We start from the raw sequence: 21113 nt of genomic DNA, 5'->3' as shown, positions 1-21113 counted from the left end.
ACGCCCCCATATAAAATAACGAGAGAAGCAAAAACAAAAAGGTTAGCGAAGGACAAAAGAACGCCAGACCCAACCCGAATTCTTGTCCCGCGGATGATCCCCATAATTTTCTTCCCCTTTCCTTGTATGATTTCACAAAGAGAGCAAGACGTGAAGCGCCGTGGCGCAATGAGGGTGGTTATTTTTCTTTTCAAGCTGTACATGAGGTTCATATGGAGCGCCGAGTGTACCCGCGGCGTCATGTCCCATCAAAGACGCCATTGGTAGCTCGTCGTTGGATGTCAATGACAGCCATCTGCGTGCATACTCGTTAGTTGCAGAGCTTATCGCTTTGTCTCTAGGTTACGGAAACACACCTGACTCCCGTAGCCCATGATGAGCCGTTTCGAGTCGCTGTCCCAAGCGAGGCACCGGTACTGGACCATGTTTTCGACTTGCACGTCGCCATTGGTGGTCGCCTTCTTTGCTTCCCGCGCGCCGGGCGCGGTCCAAGTAGCTAGTGGCACGCCGCCGCGGTCAACATTCCAAATGGCTACCGCGTCCACAGTGGCGGCGCTGACGGCGTAGCCGTCCGGCGAGAATGCCAGCGTCAGCACCGGCACCTTGGGGACCAGTGAGAGTGTGTGGATGTTGGTGATCTCCTTGGACTGTAGATTGACGTTCCAGACACGTAACGTATCATCGATGGACGACGTCGCCAGGATCAATGAGGATGATGCCTCGGCTTCTTGCGCCAGCGGTTCCGGCCGAATTTCCGCCGCGGTGATGTCCCCGTCGTGAATGTCTTCGAGTAGCATGTCGTGAGTTGGAACCCATATGCTAGTTGCCGAAGAGGATACGGCTACAGCCACGGCAGAGAATGCTCTCCTAGTGCCGCGAACAAACGACCACTCGGTCGAGGAAGTGCGCGACTCGAATTTGTTCACTATTCGCAGACCAGACTCCGTGTCGCACTGCGTCACAAAGCCACTGCCTGCGACAAACAGCTGATTATTCCCTGCCCACGTCGCATCAAAGATTTCGCCGTCAATTACTAGGTCCGCCGAGAGCTCCGCGGATTTGAGCGAATCGTCCCACAATGTGAGCTCAGAATTGCCATGGATAGATACAACAACCAACAAAGTCGAACCGCGCGGTGCCCAGTGCAATCCGACAATCATTCCAGGAGCGTCTGGTAGGATATCCACGGCATTCCCTTCGGCATCGAACATCTGAATTGATCCGCGATGCTCGGTGCCGTAGACCGCCACTGCAAGCTTGTCACCCGACGGATGCCAGGCGAGGGCCGTCACCCACGACCCATCTCCATGGCTGTCGAAGATGCGTTCGTGCACTGGAGCGGCTGTGGCCCTGTCGCTGAGCCCTGGCAGCTTCCACAGGCCGCAGACACTCTCACTGGCGGCAGCAAAAATGGACGAATCATATGGTCGCCACGTGGACATAATCACGTGATCTGGGCGACCCACATTCAAATCGACGGTGGACGTGCAGGCGCCAAGATCCGGAGTCTTGGCAGTGCTTTGCACACCAATGCTCTTCCCCTCCGTTAAGGTGTAAGTAATTGGCGGCGCCGCCGGGTCCTGGTCCTCATGAGCCTCAGTCCCCATGGCAACATCCCCATCGACATCCACTGCTGGCTCTGACGGGGACTGCGACTTGATCCCCGGTGTCATCACCTGGTCGTGGTTGACTCCATTGACTTCAATGTCCATTGCGCCGCCGTCGCCGTTGGTGGCATCTTTACCAACCTTCTTGACACCTAGCGAGGGTTCGGCGGCTGCAAGACCATTGGTAGCATGACTTGGGCGCCGGCCCTTGGCAGGTGATGGCGACCTTTGCTGCTCTGCTTCTGATAAACCCTGTACTTGATCCTGTCGGTTCTCCTCGGGCGGTTTGTAAGAGTCGAGGTCGAATGGCGCTGGTCCGAAGAAGGATTTGGACGGCGACATCGGGACAGGATTGCCATCCTAGAACAAGGGATTCCCGTTAGCCAGCGCACCGAGCACCCAGAGTAAACGACTTACCTGGTCGAGGGACTGTTCAATTTCATGATACTGAAGCCCCTTTTGGACTAGCGACACTAACGCATGATTGCGAATATATGGCGCAAATGGGAGGGACTGCGGGTTGGGGTTCCATGCCCGCTGTAGCATGACCGCCGCCTCGCCATGGCCTGGATGCATTTAGATACTGCGTGGGTAAACCACATCGTCACAGAACGAACCTGATTCCTGAAGGTATCTAATACAACAAGTAAAGTCAATCTCTGTGACGAAATCCAACAGACTAAGATAAGGGCCAGAGCAAGTAGACGAACCTCCATATTAGGTAGTTAACATGATGCGAAGTTAGATCCATGATTACATATCAAATGGGCGACACCGAGTGTCATGCCCGGTGTCGATCAGTTCCGCGATTCGCAGCAGCTCACAGGGTGCAACTAAAAAGACCGTTGTGGATTCCGTCCGATGACGGCGACCATCGACAAGAGCAATGAAAAGCGGGATCTGATGAAGGTTGCGCGCGGACTCGAGCTCTGAGGAATGGATCGCGGGACCTGGGCCCGCCAAAACGGCACTGATTGGATCCTCAGGCACCCAAGGCTAAGGAACAGGCGCAATGGAGAGACTCGGGCGAATTCTAAGAGTCGACTGGTTATGTGAAATCGAAGAACGAACGAGGGCAGGTCGACTGGAAGACAGTCGGATCCGAACAGTTGCTTGAGCCAAAGTCAAACTGGGGTTTGGAGGGCTTCGAATTGAGATTGAGACCCGGCCTGGACCCTGGAGCCGCTAATGCCGAGTCTAGTTCCTGATACAGAAAATACACTTAATCAATAATTTAATGTTCCCTTTCAGGGTAATGATCGCGCCTCTGAATACAACATGGATAGCTGGAATCCTTCACGGTCCCCTGGATTAAGAGGCGCCCACTGAGAACCTATCCAGAAACGCATAAGAATTTGTCGAACTCTGAGAACCCAATTCTTCCAGTCCAAGTCTGCAAGTGACAAGTTTGTCGGGAAATCATCCCTTCCGCTGACTAAGTTAACTAGGGGATGTAAGCTTAGTCAGCATTCTGTATCAACCACCGTGAATTTCGTCCCTCACCGCGGACACCTGGCAGCAAAGAGTCCGGCACCGTCCAAACCCAGGATCCTGATCCAAAATCTCTCGCCGCAGGGCGCCGACTGTCGCTCTGCACTTCTCGGATCATGGCCCCCCGAATCAACCTGCCTCCGGCCACCCGCGCCATCCTGATCACGGTGCTTGTCCTCAGCTTTTTGTACAACATCGCTCGATGGAGGCAGCTGGAATTTGGCCCTGATGGGCAGCAGAACACCCCGATCGTTCCCTATTTGACTTTGGTGCCGTCTTTGTTTCTCTATTATCCTTGGACTCTGGCCACCGCCACGTTCGTCGAGCAGAACATCTTCACTGTGCTCCTGAACGGCGCTACCATTTTTTACGGAGGGAAATACCTCGAGCGCGCGTGGGGATCGCGCGAGTTTGTCAAGTTCATCGCATCTGTTAGTTTTGTGCCCAATGCGGTAGCCGTTCCGATCTATGTCATTTGGGCCGCTTTGACTGGCAATGGCCTTCGAGGGTATGTCTCCTGAGAGATCTCTTTTCGTGTGTGTGCTAACCGGCGAGTATTTTCAGTCTTACTCAGATTTGCGGCGGTGTCTCCATTCAGGCGTCTTTCCTCGTCGCCTTCAAGCAGTTGGTACCTGAACACACTGTAACCATAATGAAAGGCCTGGTCAAAATGCGCGTCAAACATTTCCCGGCAATCTTCCTTCTCCTGAACACCGTCAGTGGTTTAGTCTTTGGCACTGACACGGCCGCAATTCTTGCTTGGCTGGGCCTCTTGACCAGCTGGACTTATTTGCGGTTCTACAAGCGGCAGCCAGATTTGACAGGAACTTCGACGAATGGTCTCGGCATGAGAGGTGATGCGAGCGACACTTTTACTTTTGCCAGCTTCTTCCCCGACGTTATGCAGCCTCCGGTGACCTTCGTCGCGGATCGTATCTACGAGGCGTTGGTGGCAATGAAGCTGTGCACTCCCTTTTCTGCCGAGGAAATTGCTACAAGCAATGAAAATGCCATGGCTCGAGGTCAGGCCGGTCTACCCAGCTTACTGAGTAGCAGTCGGAGCGCTGGGGGATTCAGAAGCATGGCGAAACGCGAGGAGGCCGAGCGGCGGCGAGCGCTCGCTCTGAAGGCCTTGGATCAGAGACTGCAGGCGGCAAATGCGGCCCGGCCCTCGTCCTCAGCCTCGTCTCAACCGCCGCGGGAAGCTTCACCCGCTCCGGCGGCCACGGTTTCCGGTGGCCAGAATGTGTTGGGAGAAACAAACTACACACCAGACCATTCGTGAATCAATTCGTGTTTTCATGTTTGTGTTGGATCAGCATCTCATTGGTGGTCATACGAAATGGATGAAACGACAGTGTGGTTGTTAATGACGTGATTGCACGGGTGTTATTTCTAGGATTGCATTCAGAGGAGTTGTTTTGGGTGACATTTACTTGTGATACCATTATGGGTTGTGGTTTTTCAGTTTTTCCCTGGATTACATCGTTCTCGACGTGTATATGTAAACTACGAAAATTAATGTCTGTTTGCGGGTTGTTATATCAATTCTCGAAAGAACATTCACTCTATTGTACAATGCCTCATCCCATATACCTACAACAAAACGGAGGAAAGAGGAAAAATCATTACAGCTGTTGTCGTAGCTTCTCCGCCTCTCCACGTGCTTCCTGCAACATCCGCTCCTGATCCTTCTTCGCCTGTCTGATGGCCGCTACTCGGGCACGATCCACTTCCGACTTTTTCTTCAACTGCTCCAACCATTCCAACTCGGCTTTTTCTTCGTCCGTGGCCTGGACTTCCTGCGCACCCGTGGCTTCCTTGACTCGGTCCCAGATCTCCGTGTAAGTCAGATTCTTCGCATCGATCACGACCGTCTTCTCATTTTCTGCCGGCTTCGGCGCGTGCTGGTCGCTGATGCGGTTGCCGGCGTTGTGTTTCTCAGCGCTGTTGGGTACCTTGCCGTTAAAGTAGATCGTGAGCGCCGCCGGACCCTCTTGGTCCAGTGTCTGTTTGACGGTTATGGGAAGTCCAGGATTATGGTATTTCAAACGTGTGAGGCAGTTCCGCCAGAAGTGCCGAGAGCCTTGGTGACCGCCGTAGATGTAGCGCGCATAGGTAAGGTGCATGCGTGTGACGGCCGGGAGTTTACTTGATGTTGATGTTGAGCCACTGCCGGGGGTGAGGGTAGGGAGGATTGCGGCGCCGGGACCTAAGCGGACATTGAGGAGCTGTTCGCAGAGTTTGCAACTCGGTGGTCAGCAATATTCATCGATTATCGGACTCGGTCAGTGTATAGAATCTGGGGCGGTTGTGAACGTGACGGGAAGTATTTACCCTCTGCAAAACCAGTCAGTCAGCTATAACTCATCGAATCAATTCTTGAAACGTTTTCCATGAGCGTACTGTTTTGAGTTTTCGCATTCGCTTGAATAGGTTGACCATGGTGAATCACTATGAGATCCTTCCGCAGGCCAGCTGGACCTGCAGAAGAGACCAAAGATAAATCACAACAAGAAATGAGTTGAATGAAGAAGAGCAGGAACACGCGTGGTGCTATTGAGCTGGCAAACCGCCGCAAAGCCGATCAATGGCGCGCTCTCTTTGCGATTCTGATCGTGAAGCTCGATGGTCCAGTCTGCGGAATCCAGATCTTTTCCTCCGCTGAAAGTCACGTGATATAAAATTACGGTACATTTGTACTCCGTAACTCCTCCGTAATGGCTCGGAGCTTCGCGCACGGAGCCAGGAAGGAAAGGCTATTCGGACGTTGTTCCTGACTGCAATCTACATATTGTTGGAATCTCCGTGTCATCAATGAATGACTCAGTCGTTCAATTGTTGCATCGAACTCGTTCTGGGAGAGTAATAGGACGTAGGGCGTGGACTTGCTTTGCATCGAAATTTCAATTTTTCATAGAACCGTGACTCAGGCACAGACTAACCGGATTTGGACTAGCAGATATCCGTCAACTGGCGTACTGAGTCATGAACTTTTCGTGCCCGCATTTCATGCCCCGCCAAAAGGCCGTTTGAAAAAGACTGCCCACGCTCCAGCTCCAGCTGCGCTGCCCACACGCCGCACGCACATTCAAACCCCGACACCATGGCTGCCGCAGCTGCCTCGGCCGCGGCGCTCGACCCGAGCAACAGCACCCGAAACACCCTCAAGATAGAAAGTTTCGAAAAAAGAAACGCCCTCGTGGCAATCGAGAAACGGTACCAGGAAGTATGGAAGTCCGAGAAGATCTTCGAGGTAGACGCCCCCTCCCTGGAGGAGGTTCCGGCCGGATCGATGTCCCCGGAGGAGCTGCGCGAGAAATACCCAAAGTTCATGGGAACAATGGCCTATCCGTACATGAACGGAACCCTTCACGCCGGACATGCCTTCACTGCAAGTAAGATCATATTCATGACCAGCGTTGCTCGGATGCAGGGTCGAAGGGCCCTGTTTCCTCTAGGCTTCCATTGTACCGGTATGCCCATCAAGGCTTGCGCAGACAAGCTGGCGGAGGAGATCAAGCGCTTCGGCAAGAACTTTGAGCGATACCGGGAAGAGGACGAGGAGGAGATCCCAGATCAGCCGCCGGCCCCGACCCAGGACGCCGCTGCCGATCCCACGAAGTTCACCGCAAAGAAGAGCAAGGCAGCGGCTAAGACCGTGAAGATGAAGTACCAGTTCCAAATCATGCTGGCGGTCGGCGTGCCGCTGGAGGAAATCCACAAGTTTGCGGACGCCAACCATTGGCTTCAACACTTTCCGCCACTGGCCATTCGGGACCTGGACAGTCTGGGTGCAGGAATCGACTGGCGGAGACAGTTCGTCACCACTGATGCGAACCCCTACTACGATGCCTTCGTTCGCTGGCAGATGAACCGTCTGCATGAGCTGGGTAAGATTCAGTACGGTAGCCGCTACACGGTCTACTCACCCAAGGACGGTCAGCCCTGTATGGACCATGACAGAACCGAAGGCGAAGGAATTGGTCCGCAGGAATACACAGCCGTGAAGCTCCGCGTCAAGGAGTGGGCACCTCAGGCGGCGGAAATCGTCAAGGGCAAGGTCGAGGATGACGCCAATGTGTACTTTATCCCTGCTACTCTGCGGCCCGAAACCATGTATGGGCAGACATGCTGCTTTGTTAGCCCTAAGATTACGTATGGTATTTTCCGAGCCAAGGAAAAGGAGTACTATATTTCCACCAAGCGGGCAGCGTGGAACATGGCGTTTCAAGGTATTTTCTTCGACAGCGAGCATTTCCCCAAGACGCAGGACGAGCTCCCGCAGGTCGCCGAAGCGCCTGGCTCTGCATTCATTGGGACTCTGGTGCATGCACCGCTGTCCGTTCACACGAACGGTATTCGGATTCTGCCAATGGAGACAATCTCTCCAACCAAGGGAACTGGCGTTGTGACGTCGGTGCCTTCGGATAGCCCTGACGACTACGCCACCGTTATGGACCTGATCAAGAAGGCTGATTACTACGGCATTAAAAAGGAGTGGGCGGATCTCGAGATCATTCCTCTGATTGAGACGCCCACGTATGGCAATCTGACTGCGCCCGCCCTGGTGAAGCAGCTCAAGATCCAGTCGCCCAAGGACACGACTCTTCTCGCAAAGGCCAAGGAATTGGCGTACACGGAAGGGTTCTACAAGGGTAAGCTCCTTGTTGGTGACTTCAAGGGGGAGGCCGTGCAAACGGCCAAGGAGAAGGTCCGCCGCCAGCTGATCGACAGCGGCGACGCGTTTGCCTACGCGGAACCCATGGGCCGGGTTATCAGCCGAAGCGGAGACGAGTGCGTGGTGGCGTATCTCGGCCAGTGGTTCCTGAACTACGGAGAGAACGATCCTCAATGGCAGAAGGATACCCTGGATTATGTCCAGAACAAGCTGAACACGTACGCTGTGGAGACGCGCAACGGCTTTGAGGCCAACCTCACATGGCTGAATCGATGGGCTTGCGCGCGGACGTACGGCCTGGGCTCGAGGCTTCCATGGGACCCGCAATTCCTGGTCGAGTCGCTCAGTGACAGCACGATCTACATGACGTACTATACCATCGCCCACCTGCTGCACAGCGACCGGTACGGAAAGACGTTGGGACCGCTTCAGATCAAGCCAGAGAACATGATCGATGAGGTGTGGGACTATGTCTTCGCGCGCCGCGAGCTGGATGATGAGCTCGTCGAGAAGAGCGGGATCAGCCGGGAGAAGCTGCTGGCCATGCGCCGGGAGTTTGAGTACTGGTACCCCATGGATGTCCGAGTGTCCGGCAAGGATCTGATCCAGAACCACCTGACCTTCTGCCTGTACATTCACATTGCTCTGCTGTCGCCATCTTACTGGCCGCGCGCAATCCGCACCAATGGTCACCTGCTGCTGAACGGCGAGAAGATGAGTAAGAGCTCAGGCAATTTCCTCACCCTGCGCGATGCCGTCGACAAGTACGGCGCCGATGCAGCGCGCATTGCGTTTGCGGATGCTGGAGACGGAATGGAGGATGCCAATTTCGACGAGACTGTTGCCAACAGCAACATTCTGCGCCTGTATACGCTCAAGGAATGGCTGGAGGAGATGAACAAGGACGAAAGCCTCCGAACGGGCGAGTACAACTCGTGGGACCGTTACTTCGACAACGAGATGAACGTTCTCGTTGCCGAAGCCAAGAAGCATTACGAGGACACCAACTTCAAGCTGGCCCTCAAGTCCGGTTTGTATGATATGATCAGTGCGCGGGATGCTTACCGCGAGGCCGTGACGGGTGCGAATGTGGGCGTGCACCGGGATGTCGTTCGCCGGTACACCGAATTGCAGGCCCTGATCATTGCGCCGATCGCGCCGCACTGGGCCGAGTATATCTGGCGTGACGTTCTGCAGAAGGTACGTACATGTCTTTGGTCATCGGGATCGAATTTCTGTCCGCTCTAACACGACTACAGCCCACCTCCATTCACCGGGCCACCTTCCCCGACGTTCCCGCGCCAAACGTGGCGCTCTCTGCGGCGTGGCAGTACGTGCGCAACACGTCGTCGACCATCACGTCGACGGAGGCCAACTACGCCAAGAAGCTGTCCAAGGGCAAGAACGTGACGTTCAACCCGAAGAAGCCCAAGAAGGTCGTGATCCTGGCCGCGAAGAAGTTCCCGGAGTGGCAGGAGAAGTACATCGACCTGGTGCGGGAGGCTTTTGATGCGGTCCATCTGTCATTTGATGACAAGAGCCTCAACGCCAAGGTCGGGAAGCTAGGGGAGATGAAGAAGGCGATGCCGTTCGTGCAAACACTCAAGAAACGGCTGGTCGTGAACAAGGAGTCTCCCGAGACTGTGTTTGAGCGCAAGCTGCCGTTTGACGAGTTCGCGGTGCTGACAGAGATGATCCCGAGCCTGAAGCGCACGACTGGGGCCAAGGAAATTGAGATCGTCGCGGTGGATGAGGGCGGCAAGACGGGCACCGTCGTGGCTACGGGCGAGCGCCGGGAGAATCTGCAGGCGGAGAACGCCGTACCAGGGCAGCCAATGTTCCAGTTTTTCAACATTGAAGAATAGATAGAGAAAGACGTCAAGAATCAAAGACTGAGATTTCTACGGTACTTTGAAGCTAGATATCGTACATGATGCCGTCGGGGGTCGTATCATCGTTTCCAGTCATCTCAGATTATCCAAGAAGCGATGAACCCTCCATTGTAGAGATATTGAACTGTCTCTGCCTGATGGCAGTGTTGTACGAATACCCGGGTTAAATTGATAGGTACCTTAGACGCTGGATGGAAATTTCCTAGGCGTGTTTGCGGCCGGGATAAAGGCCAACACAGGCAATTGCACGACGAAGTGCCGTATTTAATTAATAGCAAGCTGCAGGATGGAATTCTAGGCCCATAGAGCACCAGAGCGACATTTCTAAGCAAATTGGAGCCTAAGAGCGGGCGCTGGCGTTTGGTGTTCAGCGGCATGTCGAGCCCTCCGTCATGCTTCATCAACGCCCAAACCTGGACTCAGCCACGCTTTGTTCATCATCTTCATATTTTTTGTAAAATTTTTCGGAAATCAAGGACAAGAGATTTTCCCTTTCTTTCTGCTTGTTTTTACTCCCCGTTTATCCCTTTTCAGTTCGATCTCGCATTCCTTGTCCTGCCCCCCGGCTGAATTGATTCGCCATCCGAGACGCCCGCTTCTATCCCGCCCATCGATCGCATTGCTTCCAAAGTTCGGACGGTGGCGGCTTTCCTTCACAACCCCCTCCAGATCGCATGTGGATGACAGACGCACGGAAGGCGACGAGCAGTATTCATACTGTGACGGAGGCATCTGGTCACTGTGTGTAAAATCCATTTCTTGAGGACGACTCCGTCCTCCCTCACCCCTCGGCAACCATGTCCAAGGTCGTGCGAAGCGTCAAGAACGTCACCAAGGGTTATTCCTCGGTGCAGATCAAGGTCCGAAATGGTGAGTCGTCGATCAACTCCTTTGAAATCGTAGCAGATGCTCATTCATTGCAGCCACCAGCAACGACCCCTGGGGCCCAACGGGCACCGAGATGAGCGAGATCGCCGCCCTCACCTTCGGCAGTCCGACCGACTTCTACGAGATTATGGATATGCTGGATAAGCGGCTGAACGATAAGGGCAAGAACTGGCGCCATGTGCTCAAGTCGCTTAAGGTGCTCGACTACTGTCTGCACGAGGGATCCGAGCTGGTCGTGACCTGGGCGCGGAAGAACATCTACATCATCAAGACGCTGCGCGAGTTTCAGTATATCGACGATGAAGGCCGGGATGTTGGACAGAACGGTATGTTCTTCTAAACAGTGGGATTGGAGGGATTTGCAGCCGCTGACTGACGGGGACAGTCCGGGTTGCGGCGAGAGAACTGACGGCCCTGATCCTGGACGAGGAACGCCTGCGCAACGAACGCTCCGACCGGAAGCTGTGGAAGTCGCGTGTCAGCGGCATCGATGAGGGCGGATACCATAACTACGGCGGGCGACCGGATCCTCGTCGGAACCAGCGGCGTCGCCAGCAGGAGGACGAAGACGCGGAGTACCGTTTGGCGATCGAAGCCAGCAAGGCTGAAGCTGAAGAGGAGCGCAAGCGGCGAGAGCGGCTGGCCAAGGCCGAGGAAGAGGACGAAGACCTGGCCAAAGCAATCAAATTGAGTAAAGAGGAGGAGGAGCTGCGGAGACGGGAGCTGGAGGAGAGCAATGCCCAGTCACTGTTCGACGACACGCCGACGACTACGCAGCCCGCGCAGCCGCAGCTAACTGGCTACAATCAAGGCTACCAGCAGCAGCCAGCCGTAGATTGGTTCGGTAACCCCATTGATCCCCAGCAGCCGATGACTACGGGATTTCTCAACAATCAGTACTCGCAGCCCATGGGTTATCAACAGACGGGATATCAGACGGGCTACCAGACGGGGTTCCAGCCGGGGTACCAGAACGGCATCACCAACGGGTTCCAGACGCAGCCAACCGGGTTCGATCCATCGCAACAGTTTGGCCAACAGCAGCAGGCGTTTTTGCAGCCGCAGCCCACGCTACAGCCGCAGGCGACGGGGTTCAGCAACAACCCGTACGGGAACAATGCCTCGTTGTTTGGACAGCAGCAGCAACAGCAGCAGGATAACAATTACCTCCAGCCCGGCAGCCACAACCCGTGGGCCCTCAACAATCAACAGCAAGAGTCATTGAAGCCGCTGCCAACCGGGTCTAACAACCCATTTGCTGCAGCCATCAGTCGTCCGCAGTCGCAGCCGTCGCGCCCGACGCAGCCCACCCTCAACACTCTTGCGGAGGAAAGGGCCACGGCCAGCTTCACGGCCTCCTCGTCAAACCCGATCCTCAACTACCGACCTCCGACCGCGACCACCGCCGCCACCACCTCTGCTACTACCGCAACGACCCTGGCCGACACGCAACCCAAGCGCGAAGAGGACCCGTACAAGGCCAAGCTCAATGCGCTGCTGGCCAGCGGCGAGGGTCAGGACACCTTCGGCAACGTCGGCGAGCTGCGCGTGCCGGCCCACCACACCGCGCCCGGCGTGTTCATCAACTCGGCGGGTCAAGGCGCGGCGCGCCTGCAGGCCAGCCGCACGGGCAACAATCCGTTCTTCTCGCAACAGCAGTTCGTGCCACAGCAGACAGGGTTCGCGCAGCAGACAGGGTTCGCGCAGCAGACAGGGTTCGCGCAGCAGAACAATCCGTTTGGTGGTCAGCAGCAGCAGCAGCCGCAGAGCGGGAGCTTGATCGACCTGTGAATGTCCACATTCAATGGACCGAAAAAAGATGGTGATTAATCTGATGATGCTTTTCTTTTCTTTTGATACCAGGGGATTGTTCATTCGGGTTGGGTGATGTTGGGGTCCGGTCATACTCGCACATGCGCCTCGCCTTCTCTCGTCTTGCTAGGATGACGACGAATCGTCCTTCGTTACCGACTCGACGTTTATTATTTCATTTGTTGATATTCTTATTTGCCTTTTTTGTTCGATCTCGCTCCATGTCTCTCTTTATTTTCCTTTTTCCTCCTGTTATTGATATCTGCTTTTGGTACAGTTGCAGGCGTTTTTAGATCTATTGATTTGAGTGTATCTGTTATCATCAAGTCTAGTACATGGGAATTATGCGCGTCGGCTCTATTTATACAGCATATTGACACAAAGAGTAGAAAAAAGCAACGAGTATATAGTACACGCTCACGGTCATACCTTGGCCCCATGCGCGGCCCTCTTCTTGATACTGATACTCTGCCTCTGCGGACGATGCGAGCCACTCTCCAAACTCAGCTTCCGCTTATCCCTGCGCTTCTTCTCCTCAATAAACCGGTAGGTTTCCAGAGGCGCGCGCGTCTGGATGTGTCGGCCATTCGGCGAGAAAACCTCCACGCGCGGCAGATGCCGTCTCCTTTCTTCCTCCGTCTCGCCGAGCGCCGTCGGATCGTTCAAATCCTCGACGAGTCGGCGCACGCGCACCTGCGCCGTGAGCTCAACCCAGCCGACCCCTTCAATCAGGATGTCCGTCGCGAACACGCGGTAGGGCAACGGCGGCGGCGGCGTTCCGTGGTCCTCAAGCTCCTTCTGTATCCGCCGCGGCAGGTGATTGCGTGTCACATCCGTGCTCAGGGTTATAACCCCGGCTGACGACACCATGTGCAGCATGTCGGGCCGGATCACCTGCGTGCCGCGCCCGCCGCCGCCAGTGTTGTACGTGCGCTCGCCGCGCAGGATCTCGTTGGCTTTCTCCGTGCGCGTGACGTGCGCTTCGAGAGGAGTGAAGTTGGCTGCGAGAACCGTCGGCGGCTCTGCGTCGCCCTCGTTCTCAGAGTCGTTTCGCGGCTCGTTCTCGGGGCCTTCCGACGACGATGGCCGCCACGGGGTAATTTTGACCAGACCACCCCCGAGGAGGAGCGATTGCCGGGGTTTTATGGAGAGCTGCGTCGGCTTCATGCGTTTGGTCATGATTAGGTCTCTTTTGTATTCATCTTTAACGAATTCGTGGAGATTCCCCCGCTCGAGTCCCGGCAAGTCGATCATCTCCCCCTTACCTCGGCCAAAGGGGATACGGATGGGGGATACTGTTGTACCTGGCAGCGAGGAGACGACAGGCAGCGTAGGGAAGAGCTCCTCGCGCGGCGCCGGTGGCAGGAGACTATCTGTGTCAAGCTCCGGACTCTCCTGCGTGGACGGTAGTTCGGGCTCCTGCTGCCGCCGTGCGAGCAACTCCGCGACCTTCTCCAAGTTCCGCGAGTCCTTAGGGAAACACGTCGTGATGAAGCTGCTCTTGCCCACATTTGCTTTGCCCACAACCCAGATCCCTCCGCCATGCTCGCGGATCTCCTCTTTAACCTTCTTGGTCCACCACCCGCGGTGCGAGCTGATCATGTGGATGTTGCCCAGCCTCACGTCGTCTGGGTCCAAATGCAGCCGATCCAGCAGGATCCTGCGTACCCGCTGCATCAGCGAGTCCGCTTTCTCCTTCGTCGGAGCTAGCAGATCCGCCCGCGTGATCACGAAGCTGATCGTCGTCATCCGCTTCCCGTGTTTGAACTTCTCGGTCTTGGACCGCCGATTCTTGGACCTCTGGTATTGTAGGTCCAGTGCTCGATAGATGCCAGTGATGAGGGAAGCTGGGAAATCCGCCGCATCAATGACGTGATATACGCGGTTCCTACTGTGGGGCGACTCTTCGAGCAAGGCACGGATCGATTCGATCGTTGGTGTAGGTGCGGGGACGCCCTTGTTGTGGTGGATCAGGTCGTGGCATCGATCGCAGACCTGCGTTGGCGGCGCCGTCGCAGCCACGATCTTAGTCGCTTTTTCTGCTAAATCGGGGTTCTCCTCGAGCGCGACTTCATCAACTGTATTCCCGGAGTCAGCCGTGTACCAATTCTCATTGCGGATGACAGGTAAGCTCACATATTGGTCTCGGAGGGCGGGCGGGCTTTTCCGCGTCCTCACTGTTTTCTCCAGCCTCTTCTTCCTTCGCTTCCTTTTCCGCTTCCTTCAATGCCTCCTTTCTTTGCTCCGCCAGCACCCTCTGTGCCTCCTGCAGCGCTCTCCGCGTTTGCCTTCGCGTCTTGCTGTAATATCCCGGTTCATTGGGGTCAACCGTTTGCGCGTATGCACCACATCCGGGGCAACAAAGGGGTAATAGTTCCGGTTGCACCGAGGGCGGTATTGGCGAGTGTGGCTGCTGTGGAGATTGCTCAGAACTTTCAGGAGGGACTGTCAAATCTCTTGCTGGCGACTCATCGGCTGACGCCGACGATGTCGTTGTTGTCGCTGCATCCGAGAAATTTCTCTTCGACGAGAAGATTTCAACATGTCCAGGACGAAGTCGCTGTTGCACCGAATACAACGATCTAGAAGGACGGATATTGCGACGTAACGGATACGACTTGGACACCGATTGTAAATTTCTGAGAAATGCGCACCTGGGGCAGGTGAACATTTTGATCAGCCCGTCCGGATTCGATTGAGATTGAGAATTCAGCAGATGTGTGCCTGCAGGTCACGATTTTTTTCTGAGCTTGCAAGCTTGCATGCAAATCGGAGTGAAGAACGATTTTCCGGCCCTTTATCAGATAAGATAACGCTAACTGTAAGCGGAATGCGCGGTAAGTCGGCATCTGTCAGTTCTGGCCAAGCCAAGCTAGTTTCATGTGGGCAAGTTAACATCGAACTTTGACTGTCCATTGAAGGAACAGGCTGGGTGTCAGGTCGAGATGGACGATCTTTCGCTGATCATGACAATCTTTCTTCTCGTCTCCATTTTGGACAAACCCTCCCCCAAACCAATGCTTTGTTCGTAGTTGCAATTACGTTAACCAAGTGCTTCAAGTCTTGTCTGCTGTAAAGAAAGAAATGCATTCCTATGGAGTACAGTACATATAATACCAGACCAGATACATAACCTTGCCCAAAGTATTAAACCCCAACGCCGGACCAGCCATGCCAGAATAAACCGCCCTTTCCTTTAGCATACCTTGATTACTGATCTCCTGCTTCCTCTTCATCCTCACTCATAAATTCATCATCATCATCAAAACCAACATATCGCCGTGGCGCAGAAGGCTTCGCGACGGGGCCTGACGGATGCGTCACTTTAGCATCGGTATTATTATCCTCCTCGCTCTCCGTCCCGCTCGTCTCGCCCTGGCTGGAATTGCCCTCGCTGGCACTGCTGGAGGAGCCGCCAACGAGACCCTCGTGCAGGTTATCCTTCCACATGCCATCCTTCATCGCAGCAAGTACTGCCTCGCGCGCCTTTTCCGTCATCTCCTCCCGAGCTTCCATCCACTGCCCGTCAATGCGCGCCTTGCCACCGTTCTTGAGCTCTTCCGTGCGCCTCTCCGCCATCTCAATCACCGCCTCCCATCGTTTCCGGCGCTCCTCTTTCTCTTTCCGTTCCATTTCGGGCTTGACAGCCAGGTACTCAGCGAGCGCCTTGGCTTCGTTCACGGTGCGCAGGCGCCGTCCGTCGAGGTTCCGGTTCGACCCGTTGTCTTCTTGTTGATTCCGCCGTCGCTTGCTGGACATGCGACCTCCGATGGCACGGAGCTGCGAGCCGAAACCGCCCTTGCCTCCTCGGAGGGGAGCGCTGAGGCGCAGTGGGAGGAAATTGCATTGACCGTCTGCCGAATCATATTGCGTCGGGAGGAATGATGTCAGCGGCTCTGACGAAGTCGGAAGAAGTTGCTTGTTATTTGTTGTCGTCAGGACGAGGCCAACGGCAGTGCGCTTTAGCGAATCGGGCAAATAAGTCTCGATCTTCTCTGTGAGATCTGAGACGGTAGATGTAGACGGCAGCGACAGCGACAGCGTCCCGGGCAGCGAAAGCCCGGGAAAGGTGGACAGGAGAATGTTGACCGGCTTAGCCGCCATGGTTGTACGATTCGCGAATCTTTTCAGATCGAAATAAGCGTTAGACGCCTTGACGCAGTTGTGGCGCGGTTTACGAAGGTTGTCGTCCTGGAGGCGGGAGATGAAGACGGATGGTCAGAAAGGCTTGGCATTGTGATCACGTGATTTTACTCTACCCTATCCGGGTTTAGCGCGTAGATTAGGGCACACACCCTAGGCGATCCGAAAAAAGACAATCGCACTGAATCTTGGTCGCCAACTTGCAAGACTACCACCGGAACCACCACGCCCCAGCCAAACCAGGCCATTGTCAAAGCGATTCCCCGAATAGCGCCAGGAAGTCGCGACAATGTATGCATGATCGATTTTACGACGGTGTTTACGGGGCAGATGCTGATTTTTCGAGCAGGCTTATTCCCAAGGCTGACCGCAAGAAGATCCACGAGTACCTCTTCCGGGGTATGTGCGAGCGAAGGGGAAATTTTACAGTGGCTACATTGGATTGAATACTGATATCTGCTTTAGAGGGTGTGCTCGTGGCGAAGAAGGACTTCAACCTCCCGAAGCATGGCGACATTGACACCAAGAACCTCTATGTAAGCATGGGCCCTGTGGTGGAATGATCGATTGAGTTGCGTCGGTTTCTTACACATCGTTTCTGTTTTTCAGGTGATCAAAGCCATGCAATCCCTCGAGTCGCGCGGCTACGTCAAGAGCCGGTTCTCGTGGCAGTACTACTACTACACCCTGACGCCCGAGGGTCTTGACTACCTGCGTGAATGGCTGCACGTTCCCGCCGAGATTGTGCCCGCTACGCACATCAAGCAGCAGCGCTCGCATGCTCCGCCGCGTGGCATGATGGGCGGTGATGACCGTGGTCCTCGTGGTGGTCGTGGCCGTGGTGACCGGGACGGTGGCTACCGTCGTCGTGACGAGGGCAAGGAGGGCGGTGCCCCCGGCGAGTTCGCGCCGACGTTCCGTGGTGGGTTTGGTCGTGGCCGTGGTGCTCCTGCGTCGTAAAAAAGAGGGGAAACCGGTGTTCATGCTTTGTTTGGTGTGTTTTTGTATCTCGACTTGAGAGGGAAAAATGGTTCATGATTGATATCCTATTTTTTTCTCCTCATGGTCAAATAAGACAAACGAAGATCAAACAAAGGAAAGGAAACGGTTTCCGCGATGCCGCTATGAGATACAGCTAGATTTAATGGCAACCTTTCATGACAGTGAAGGATTGTCTTTTAGTTTGCTCCTATCTATCTACAATGATGCCCCTGCTTAGGCCTGGAACCTTTTCCGATCATACCGGACAACAGCCTGCAATAGCACCGACGCTCCAGTCGCGCAGTCCTCGGCCGACGAGAACTCCTCTGGATGATGACTTACGCCGTCCTTGCAAGGCACAAAGATCATGCTACTTGGCACCCTCGTCGATGTAAACACAGTATCATGTCCCGCGCCGCTCATCATCCTCCGAATCAGCGCCTTGGGCTCACGGACCGAGGGATCTTGCGCCACAACTGCCTCAGCAGATTGCTCCACGCAGTCGATGCAATCCGGGTGGAACTTCGTCGCCGGCGTGTCGAAGTCCAGCGTCCACTTGACTCGGCACGGCTTTCCGACTCCCTGGCCCTCGGTAGCCGCAATGGCATCAAATTCCTTGCGAAGCTCCTTGTCGACAACATCCACAGCAGCTGTCTCCGGGCCGCGGATGTCCAGACTGAAACTCACCAGGCCCGGCACCGTATTGACGCTCCCGGGCTTCGCGTCTACAATGCCAACACTTGCCAGACAACCGTGTGCCGCAGCGACTTCTCGCGCGCGGACCATCATACGCGCAGAGGCATACAGGGCGTCGGCACGGTGTTCAAAAGCCGTGGTTCCCGTGTGGCAGTCCCGCCCAGTGACCGTGATCCGGTACCATCGGTATGCCTGCACGGCGGTCACAACACCGATGCGCTGCCCTGACGAAATGAGATGGGGGCCTTGCTCGATATGCAGCTCAAAGTGAGCGGCCATGGGGTATGACTCGTGGGAGCAGGGCGTGGACCCCAGATAGCCGATTTTCTCGAGGGCGCTCTTCATCGTCTCCGGAGTCGATATGGCTGTCGGAGGAGATACTGCTGTTGGGACTTCCTTCTGGTTCCATGCCTTGTTCAGTGGAATCTTGCCTGCCCAGACGCCTGAGCTGACCATGCTGATGGGGAAGCGGGCGCCTTCTTCACTGTTTGAGAAAATTAGCATGCTGGTCAGTGTCAAATCTGTGTCAATGTAGCGTACTTTGTCCAGTTGACTACGCCCACGCCTCCCTCCGTCTCAATGCCCAGCTCATCCAACGTCCTGATAGCCTCCACACCAGCTAGCACACCAAGCACACCATCATAACGGCCACCCGTCGGCTGCGTGTCAAGATGGCTACCCATAAACGTCGCAGGAACATCCGTCCGGCGGCCAGGTCGAAGGGCAAAGATATTCCCCATTTGGTCGACGGTGATCTGGCATTTTAGATCTGCCATGGTCTGGATGAACCAGTCACGCGCTTTCTTGTCTTCTTCTGAAAGAGCCAGGCGCTGCATGCCGGTATCATTGGGTCCTCTTTGACAATGGCAGTACAATGTTAGTTACATGGGTTGAGATGCCAGCTTGCTAGATGGGAAATGTCTACGTACGGCCCCCATCGTATGCCGGTGCCCCATTGCGAGGTGTAGTGTATGTCCTTTGAGAGGCGCTCGCCATTGACTTTGAGTGCAGCGACTTGGGATTCGGAGAGTTCTGTGGTCAATGTCCTGGATATAGAGGAGCTAGAGAAGTGTCGCGTGGGTCGAGACGCGACATTCTGTAAGTGCCTCGAACGAAGGACAGGCCGCCTAGAAGCGGCGCAGAGTCGAGAAAGAGTGAGTGAGATTGACTCCATGGTGGGACGTAGCTTTCACTTCAGTATCAGGGTACGCAGTAGTAAAAACAACTACGCAATTGCCAAACTGTCCTTCGAGCTAAGATGAATCAGAGCAAAGTAGGACGTTCACCTACAAGCTTTCGGCTTCATCGCCGATGCGGGGTGAACACCGTGTCGGAAGATAACAGCTCTTGACCATCAGAAACTGCTTATCAGACATTGACGTCGCTCCTTCTTAACCTAGTACTAGCTTGCTGGAATTGAAACAACGTACTTTGCTGATTATCCTACATTGTTATGGGCACGCTTGGAGAATGAATTGATGGATCGTTATGCACTAATATAGGTGTCGCACCAATGAAGTTGGGGTAGTCTATCTACGACCAACTGGCCAAATATGCAGCTTATTCACACGCACTGAATCCCTTACGTCGACAACCCAGGAATGCCAATTCGGCCACCAGACACCCATACAACGGCAAGATTTCGGGTCAGGAATAAAATGCCAAAGCCCAGAAAACATGCCGGAGAAAAAAGTAATAAAAGAATCGACGGCTATGTCGATTTCCAGGGGTTTCCAAATATTGAGTAGAGGGGTCGTGTGGGCAGCCCACGGCCATCTCTGGTAAAAGGCAAGAAATGGATTCTGAGCTAGACTGTCCCACCCCTCGCGCGTAAGCTGCAATTAGTGCTTTATATGTCCTCAAAGAAAAGTAAGGAAGGGGGTTCGATTCGGGCAAGGGGCAAATTTTATTTTTTGGACTCGGAGGTGAGGGGTTCCCCTCTTCTGACTAAGCAGCTCCCCGCATTTTTTCCTCGGCCATCCAGACCATCATCGTCGTCATCGACATCAGGTAATAGGACATCATTGAGCGGGTTCTACGAGACAATTGCTGTCCAGTCCTACGGGAAAAAAGCAAGCACCATGGCGTCCTCGGCGGCTTGTATCTTTTGCAAGATTATCAAGGGTAAGATTTTTCTCCGTTGGCCCCTTGATATTGTAGCTATTGACAAACATGTTTCTCTGACACGTTCAACAGGTGACATCCCATCCTTTAAGCTCTTCGAGAATGATAAGGTCCTGGCTTTTCTGGACATTCAGCCCTTGAGCCGGGGTCATGCGGTGCGTTTAAACCATAGATTTTCTCATCGAATTCTGTCCTGGTTTGCGGAGACAGTTCCTAACTCGTCGGGATTGATATCAACAGCTCGTGATTCCCAAGTACCATGGCTCCAAACTCACAGAAATCCCGGACGAGGACCTTAGCGCGATCTTGGTACGTATTCATTGTGGCGCATGATGGAAGTTGGGGAGTAGAAACGGGCTCTTTATAGGAGGCACCGTCCATGCGTACCTTGCGGACGGTGCATCATTCTTGGTCGAACGTCATTGCTAACGCGCCTCGTGTTTAGCCCGTCGCGAAGAAGATCGCTGCTGCCACTGGGGCCAGTGACTACAACATCCTGCAGAATAACGGTGCTGCGGCGCATCAGGTCGTGGAGCATGTAGGTCTCTCTTCTCTTTTCGGAGACGTAGCATGAGCTAATCATAGCTGCTTCTTTAGGTCCACTTCCATGTCGTATGTATCCTCCTGCGTTTATATCTAATGTTAATGACAGTTACGTTTGCTGACGCACATAGATTCCCAAACCGAATGCCACCGAGGGCCTCGGGATTGGCTGGCCTGCGCAGAGCACCGATATGGACAAGCTGAAGGCCTTGCATGAAGAGCTCAAATCCAAGATGTAATAACTGATCATATCTA

The 21113-nt window shown here is 54.5% G+C and overlaps 11 protein-coding genes across 11 annotated transcripts; 5 read left to right on the top strand and 6 right to left on the bottom strand.

Moving 5' to 3' along the window:
• Positions 1-238: 238 nt before the first annotated feature.
• Positions 239-2358, bottom strand: VTN49DRAFT_7116 (uncharacterized protein; the record flags this gene model as incomplete). Its single annotated transcript, XM_069415350.1, has 5 exons — positions 239-295; positions 357-1967; positions 2025-2173; positions 2225-2241; positions 2318-2358. The coding sequence occupies 5 exons, from the start codon at positions 2356-2358 to the stop codon at positions 239-241; spliced, it is 1875 nt and encodes a 624-aa protein (XP_069265156.1).
• Positions 2359-3214: 856 nt separating this feature from the next.
• On the top strand, positions 3215-4383 carry VTN49DRAFT_7115 (uncharacterized protein; the record flags this gene model as incomplete). The annotated part of the gene is made up of 2 exons (XM_069415349.1): positions 3215-3606; positions 3663-4383. The coding sequence occupies 2 exons, from the start codon at positions 3215-3217 to the stop codon at positions 4381-4383; spliced, it is 1113 nt and encodes a 370-aa protein (XP_069265155.1).
• A 343-nt stretch (positions 4384-4726) lies between these two features.
• On the bottom strand, positions 4727-5227 carry VTN49DRAFT_7114 (mitochondrial 54S ribosomal protein mL61; the record flags this gene model as incomplete). Its single annotated transcript, XM_069415348.1, has 1 exon — positions 4727-5227. One exon carries the CDS (start codon positions 5225-5227, stop codon positions 4727-4729), a length of 501 nt encoding a protein of 166 aa, XP_069265154.1.
• Positions 5228-6204: 977 nt separating this feature from the next.
• On the top strand, positions 6205-9644 carry VTN49DRAFT_7113 (uncharacterized protein; the record flags this gene model as incomplete). The annotated part of the gene is made up of 2 exons (XM_069415347.1): positions 6205-8979; positions 9039-9644. The coding sequence occupies 2 exons, from the start codon at positions 6205-6207 to the stop codon at positions 9642-9644; spliced, it is 3381 nt and encodes a 1126-aa protein (XP_069265153.1).
• Positions 9645-10142: 498 nt separating this feature from the next.
• On the bottom strand, positions 10143-10427 carry VTN49DRAFT_7112 (uncharacterized protein; the record flags this gene model as incomplete). The annotated part of the gene is made up of 1 exon (XM_069415346.1): positions 10143-10427. The coding sequence occupies one exon, from the start codon at positions 10425-10427 to the stop codon at positions 10143-10145; it is 285 nt and encodes a 94-aa protein (XP_069265152.1).
• Positions 10428-10468: 41 nt separating this feature from the next.
• VTN49DRAFT_7111 (uncharacterized protein) lies at positions 10469-12350 on the top strand (the record flags this gene model as incomplete). The annotated part of the gene is made up of 3 exons (XM_069415345.1): positions 10469-10541; positions 10595-10885; positions 10945-12350. The coding sequence occupies 3 exons, from the start codon at positions 10469-10471 to the stop codon at positions 12348-12350; spliced, it is 1770 nt and encodes a 589-aa protein (XP_069265151.1).
• Positions 12351-12794: 444 nt separating this feature from the next.
• VTN49DRAFT_7110 (uncharacterized protein) lies at positions 12795-15042 on the bottom strand (the record flags this gene model as incomplete). The annotated part of the gene is made up of 2 exons (XM_069415344.1): positions 12795-14449; positions 14508-15042. The coding sequence occupies 2 exons, from the start codon at positions 15040-15042 to the stop codon at positions 12795-12797; spliced, it is 2190 nt and encodes a 729-aa protein (XP_069265150.1).
• A 539-nt stretch (positions 15043-15581) lies between these two features.
• Positions 15582-16475, bottom strand: VTN49DRAFT_7109 (uncharacterized protein; the record flags this gene model as incomplete). The annotated part of the gene is made up of 1 exon (XM_069415342.1): positions 15582-16475. One exon carries the CDS (start codon positions 16473-16475, stop codon positions 15582-15584), a length of 894 nt encoding a protein of 297 aa, XP_069265149.1.
• Positions 16476-16807: 332 nt separating this feature from the next.
• VTN49DRAFT_7108 (40S ribosomal protein eS10) lies at positions 16808-17474 on the top strand (the record flags this gene model as incomplete). The annotated part of the gene is made up of 3 exons (XM_069415341.1): positions 16808-16913; positions 16980-17050; positions 17124-17474. The coding sequence occupies 3 exons, from the start codon at positions 16808-16810 to the stop codon at positions 17472-17474; spliced, it is 528 nt and encodes a 175-aa protein (XP_069265148.1).
• Positions 17475-17729: 255 nt separating this feature from the next.
• On the bottom strand, positions 17730-19365 carry VTN49DRAFT_7107 (uncharacterized protein; the record flags this gene model as incomplete). Its single annotated transcript, XM_069415340.1, has 3 exons — positions 17730-18675; positions 18732-19046; positions 19121-19365. 3 exons carry the CDS (start codon positions 19363-19365, stop codon positions 17730-17732), a joined length of 1506 nt encoding a protein of 501 aa, XP_069265147.1.
• Positions 19366-20272: 907 nt separating this feature from the next.
• VTN49DRAFT_7106 (uncharacterized protein) lies at positions 20273-21097 on the top strand (the record flags this gene model as incomplete). The annotated part of the gene is made up of 6 exons (XM_069415339.1): positions 20273-20315; positions 20388-20470; positions 20556-20624; positions 20761-20853; positions 20913-20927; positions 20990-21097. The coding sequence occupies 6 exons, from the start codon at positions 20273-20275 to the stop codon at positions 21095-21097; spliced, it is 411 nt and encodes a 136-aa protein (XP_069265146.1).
• Positions 21098-21113: the final 16 nt, after the last annotated feature.

This window comes from Thermomyces lanuginosus, assembly GCF_041956635.1.
Source record: "Thermomyces lanuginosus strain ATCC 200065 unplaced genomic scaffold VTN49scaffold_42, whole genome shotgun sequence".
In the NCBI taxonomy this organism is placed as follows: Eukaryota; Fungi; Ascomycota; class Eurotiomycetes; order Eurotiales; family Trichocomaceae; genus Thermomyces; species Thermomyces lanuginosus.
This window is presented reverse-complemented; position numbering and strand designations above follow the sequence as displayed.